Raw genomic sequence first — 6,212 nt, forward strand, 5'->3', positions numbered from 1 at the left:
AATACTGTCTCACGTGAAAGACCTTACTGGTGTTTTAACATTTACTGACCAATTCAGAGATTATGCTGTTATTTTTCTTTGTTGCTTTCTCTGTGCTCTGTCTCTTCCACTCGCACAGTTTATCAGTTATCTATTACTGTGTAACAAACCACTTTAAAAGATAGTGGCTTAGAACCACCACCAGTTATTTGGCTCCCACTTCTGTGGGTTGGTTGGGCAGGTCTTCTGGTCTAGGGCAGTTCAGCTGACCTCTGCTGGCTCGCTCGTGCATCTGCAGTTGGCTGGACAGCCGGCAGGGGTCTCACTCATAGGCTGACAATTGGCAGGCAGTTGGTGGGCCAGAGAGACACAGGACAACTGGGCTGTGTGTCTCACATCAGCCAGCAGTAGCTTGGGCTTCTTCACGTGGTGGTGGTGGCTCTGTGGGTTCCAAGATCAAGGAGACAGTGGAAGCTGCAAGGCCAGTTGAGGTCTAGGTATGGAACTTACACATGTTACTTCTGCCACATTCTGTGGGTCAAAGCAAGTGATAAGACCAGCCTGGATTCAAGGGGTTAAGAAGCAGGTTCTGACTCTTGGTGGGAGGAGCTGCAGCATTATATTGTAAGGGTGTAGATGCAACAAGGGAAAGAATTTGTAACCATCTATCACACGGTGTAAACTCCTTCCCCCATGAATACACCCTAAGCCTCCTAATGGATGAGGTCTTATTGTCTAGGAAGTTACATAATTTAATTTCAGGATCTGTTCTGTTGGAAATGGCTGTTACCAAGGATCCATTAACTTACTAGAAAACACTTTTTTCATTGTTTTCCTGGAAGTAGAAAATAGTTAACTTTAACTTTTTATTTTGTAGAATCACATTTAACTTGCTGCTTTTTGAGATGAATATAGAGGGTTTCAGTTTGATTCAGTATTAACAGCGAGATCTGTTGTGTTACCCGTGACAGGAATGAGAGTATCACACACTGACTAAAGACAAACACACTGACTTTGACTGCTTGATTTACTTGACTGGTAACCTCAGTATATTTTCAAGTATATTTGTATAACAATATGTTCATGAGAATAATGATTAATATGTACTGAGTGCTGCCAGACGCCGCTTAAGTTATTTGTAGATATCATCTCATTTAATTCTCACCACCATCTTAAGACGTATAATACTATTGTTAGTGCCATTTCAGAGATAAAGAAACTAATGCTTGGGGGTTTTAAAATACGCCTTCTGTAGAAGTTGGGGGGCCTGAACTCCACAGGATCCCACGTTACACACTAAAGGACGCAGGTTGTGGGACTCCTAGATGGGAGTGAGGATGTTTGTTTTTTTCCATTTTTTTCTTCTTTTTATTAGTAGACTTTATTTCTTAGAGCAGTGTTAGTTAGGTTTATAGAAAAATCTAACAGAAAGTAAAGAGAGGTCCTGTGTACTCCTTCCTCTCCAAAGTTTCCCTGATTATTAACAACTTGCATTGTTGTGGTACATTTGTTACAGTTGATGAATTAATATAGAAAACATTATTATTAACTAAAGTCTGTGGTTTATGTTAAGGTTCAGTCTCTGTGTTGTACATTTCTATGGGTTTCACCAAATGCATATGTCACGTATCCACCATTACAGATTCATACAGAACAGTTTCAAGGATGTTTATTTTAAACCACATACTTTGGCTCCTGAGCTTATGATTTCAAAGTTGAAAGCTTGAGCACAGTAGTAGACTATTCAAAGAGAGAATCCCTGGATTGGGAGAGAAGTCGACTTTGGGTTATATTAACTTTTCTTTACCTGTGAAACAGGCCTATTTCGTTGTTGCTGTTGACAATTTTAGAATCTCTGGGTTGGAAGGGACTTTAAGGGCTGTGAAGCACAGCCACCTGTCTGATATTTGAACCTTCGGCCTTCCCTCCTTCCCCAAGAGTCAGAGGACTCGCTCTGGCCCAGGCCACTTTGCCTCGCTGTCCCGGGTGGGACCCTGACAGCTCTCTTCCTTACTGCCGAGGGTGAGAAGAGGACCTCTTCTACTTTAGTCCATTTAGGGCTTTTCTGTATAGCTCTGCAGATTGTGGCTTTGGGGGTTATTTTAAATTTTAAAACAGGAAAAATGGTTACCTGATCTTAGATATCAAAGAAGCAATATTTTTATTGGTTATGGTAAGATTAGACTAACAGAATTATAGTATAAGTAGGTACGTGGAAGAATATTTGAAGTTTTTTTTAAGTACCTGTTTGTATAAAGTGACCAGTTCGAATTGATTGTATTTTCGAGTAGCACTGAATATGTTGGTTTCTTGTATCATTCTGAAAGTCATGATTTCAGTGGGTCTCGGGTTGACAGAAGTGCCCATGTTTGTCCTTGAGACTCCCAATTACAAGAGTTGAGGAATTCTGTGATAGGTATTAAGATAAGGGTAACTCCTGGGAAGGAATATTATATTGTTATAGAAATTTTAAAACAGATACAAAAGTAGACAGAACAATGTAATAAATCTCTGTGTACCAGCTTGAACAATTACCAAGTATACCCAATCTTGTTTTTTTTTGCGGTACGCGGGCCTCTCACTGTTGTGGCCTCTCCCGTTGCGGAGCACAGGCTCCAGACGCGCAGGCTCAGCGGCCATGGCTCACGGGCCCAACCGCTCCGCGGCATGTGGGATCTTCCTGGACTGGGGCACGAACCCGTGTCCCCTGCATCGGCAGACGGACTCTCAACCACTGCGCCACCAGGGAAGCCCCCCAATCTTGTTTTAAAGTCAATCCCAGGAAAAAAATAAAGTCAGTCCTGGACATACGGTTCCTAAGAAGGAACATATGTACCTGAAGACATTCAAAAGAGGGAACTCTTCGCTCTGGAACCTTAACAATATTCCCTTTAATCATTGCTTCTGTCCCTGCACCTAATGGGGCCACCAGTTTTTCCAAACCTCTAATTCTACTTCTCTTCTCCAGGGCCCAGTCATATATGCGCAGCTAGACCACTCTGGCGGACATCACAGCGACAAGATTAACAAGTCAGAGTCTGTGGTGTACGCGGACATCCGGAAAAATTGAGAAGACCCCAGTCATATCCTAAGCAAGAAACAAATCCAAACTGGACTCTTGTGCAGAAAATGTAGCTCATAACCATGTGTGGCCTTGGAAACCTGGACACGGACAAGCACATGTTTATTCATAGAGGGAGAAAAAGAAGTGTATAAAGAATATGTATAAATATTCTATTTAATCTTCTGATGCGAGGAGCCACTATTGCATGATGAAGAGATGGTATGATTCTACGTATACGTAAATTGTCTGTTTTTGTACTTCCCTTCAGGGTCATTTACAGTTGAGAAAATTCAGACACATTCCTATCACCATCATTTAGATGTGGTTTGCCTTAATGGAGATGGTAGCAGATCTTTTAGTATTCTAATAGACATGGCCTTTTCATGTAAGGGCTTAACCCGCCTTCGCGTTTATTGTACTTGGAGAGTGGAGATGCTATGATGGAAGCATGTTCAGGGTGGCCTTTAGCCCAGGGTGTACCACCTATTTGGCGGTTGTTTTTAGAAAGCATCCATTTGCTATGCCACTCAGAGACAGTGTGAAAGATTTTGTTGCTATTTTGCTCTCTAAAATACGGAGCAGTTTTTAGCTTTCAGTGTTGTGTAGACTATAACATCACACCCTGTAAGCATATTGTCTCAATTTGTGGATTCATCATAGCAAGATTAGCAAAGGATCAGTGCCGCAAGTCACTTCCTTCCAGGTACTTTTAGATCAATACCATAATCAATATATAATTGAAGTAGAGACCCCAGGCCTGGCTTGAGGAGTACTGTACCATTGGGAGAGCAAAAGTGTGTTACATTCTTTGCTGAAGTCCTTCGTACTTGTAATAAGAGTCCCCATACACCTGAAGGAGCTGAGTTTCATTTCCTTTTAAGTAGGCAGAAATGGAATAATTAGATTGCCAGTCTCCAGTATCGCAGAGTGCTTTCTAGAGAATCTTCTATATGAAGCTTCAGTCATGCTTCCAGCAGGGGCAGCATCAGTCATGGCTTCTGTAATAGATTCATGACGCCTCCGAGGCCTTTGAGGCTAAAAAGGGTCTAGAGTTTTAAAATCAGCAAACAAGGTTAGTACTTCTACGTTGGGAATCTCTTCTGTTTCTGGTTTTTTGTTCTTTTGATAAACAGTGAGATGAGGAGAAATCTAGACAATTTGGGCATCCTTCTCAATTTATTTTCTCCTATTGACCACCACCCCCAACACCCCATCTCAAACCTATGTGTTTTTTTAACTCAGACTGAAAAGCATGGTGAAAATCATTAAACACTTATGTTGTCATTCCCCCATTTTCTGGATTTTTTTTTAAAATAATTTTTTTCGTTTAAAATTGAAAGCCCACAGTTAGAGGAAGAATACTGACAATAGGGTCCCAGGATGTGTTCAGGTAAGTAGGGATGACAGGTAATGTTAGTTTTTCTCCCATTTACTTTGAGGACCCCTAAGAGCTGCCATCTCCCCCCACCCCGCCCCATCTTGTCATCTTTGTGAGGGAGTTTGAAGGCTGAGTTTTAAGGAAACAAAGAAGGATTTAGATTTAAAGGTGTGCACGAAGTGGTTACATAGAGAAAGGGTGTGTGAGCTACAAAACGAACTCTGCCCCATACGTGTGGTCTTTTATTTGCTGAGGGACTATTTGTTGTTATTCACATGATGCTGCAACTTACATTCCGTTGATATGTACGTGAGCGGGGAGCGGGCTGCGTCATCACACATACCGGCCATCTCCGAAGCTGGTGCGTCTGGCGTGTGTTGCGGCGTGGGAAGAAAACCTGCCGGCTCTGCTGCGTCTGCCTGTTCTGTGCTCACAGGTCCCGCGCAGGACACAGGGACGCGGAGCGCTCTACCCGAGACAGTTCTGCAAAGTGGTCAACTTTGCCTTGCGCCCTGGGGCTTCTTTGCCTCCACGGTGAAAACTCCAGGAACCTTTAGGAGACATTTTTGTGTGTTGGGAAGGCGGGGGTTGGTGTTGGGATGTCACCGTTCAGGCTGATGCCAGGATGACGATACTCTTGGTGAGCCCTCCCACTGTGAGAATTGTACAGCCGTCCGGGACTTCAGGGGGAAAGAAGACAGGTTGTGGTGAGACCAAGTGTGTGCACTGATAAGTGTAACTTCCTTACGGTCGTTTTTGGCAGAGAAAGGGGGATCCTCCTTAACCTTTCGCAGAGGTCCAGTGAATCTACTATACGTACTTCCTCACACCTCCTGATAGCAAGAGCCCTGATTTCTCTGCATGTTTGTGAAGCTGCCACCCAGAGCACCGGCCCTCGCTTTCGCTAACCACAGCCGTGGGCCTTCCCTCCCCTGCCTCCCCGTGGCCTCCTCTGCGGGGCAAGGGTGGTCAGCTGCCAGCTTCTTACTCTGGGTCTGTGACTGATTTGTCTGAGAGAAGCTGCTCACACCTGGGTGGAGCACCTCAGTGTTGGGGCTTTTTCCAAAACTCCTCACACCAACTCCTGTGGATCTTTTGACCCTTTCTCCTGTGTCCCAGCATCCTCATCCCTGGACACAGATGACAACAGCAGGGTTGCTTCCAAATGTCAGGGCTGTCCTTTCCATGTCTGATTATTGGCAGAATGAGACCTCTTAAAACTACACATGATTTTTCTAAGGGGGCACCTAAAGGATTACTTGAGATTAAAATTCCAATCTATCTGTAGTTTTTCAATGGAAATGTATTCAGCTAGGTAAAAAAAAAATAAAAATCAAGTTCATTAATTTTTCTTTTTCAATTGTTGTATTTTTGTGACTATTTTAATACATCTTTTTCAATTACTGGACTGTGTTGTGTGCTCATTTTTAATCAAGTGAAGAAGATATCAAAGCCCTTTCTTTAATTTATCCTGCCCCAGCCACACAGGCTTCTCATTCTTCAGAAACACCACACTTGTGCCTGCCTCACGTCCTTTGCACCTGCCGTTCCCTCGGCCTGGAACACACATTGTACACATTTGTATGGTTTGCTCCCTCACTTCCTTTAAGTGTCTACCCACATGTCACCTTCTCAGAGAGACCTTCCGTGATATGTGAAAGAGCAACTTCACCCATCCCTGGCTCTTCCTAAACCCCTTAACCTGGCTCTTTTTTCTCCCTGTCGAACTATATATGTGCTTGTCTGTTTTCCCTACTAGAACATAAGCACTGAGAGGCCAGACCTTTGCTG

General features: G+C 43.4%; 1 protein-coding gene across 1 annotated transcript in view; it reads left to right on the top strand.

Moving 5' to 3' along the window:
- MPZL1 (myelin protein zero like 1) overlaps nt 1-5,821 on the top strand; it is a 62,568-nt gene extending 56,747 nt beyond the window's left edge. Inside the window, exon 6 of the mRNA XM_060033516.1 lies at nt 2,948-5,821. Within this exon, the coding sequence (XP_059889499.1) occupies nt 2,948-3,049 (102 nt within the window). The 3' untranslated portion in view covers nt 3,050-5,821. The remainder of the gene's footprint in view (nt 1-2,947) is intronic.
- Nucleotides 5,822-6,212: the final 391 nt, after the last annotated feature.

Source organism: Delphinus delphis, chromosome 1 (assembly GCF_949987515.2).
Source record: "Delphinus delphis chromosome 1, mDelDel1.2, whole genome shotgun sequence".
NCBI classification, from domain to species: Eukaryota; Metazoa; Chordata; class Mammalia; order Artiodactyla; family Delphinidae; genus Delphinus; species Delphinus delphis.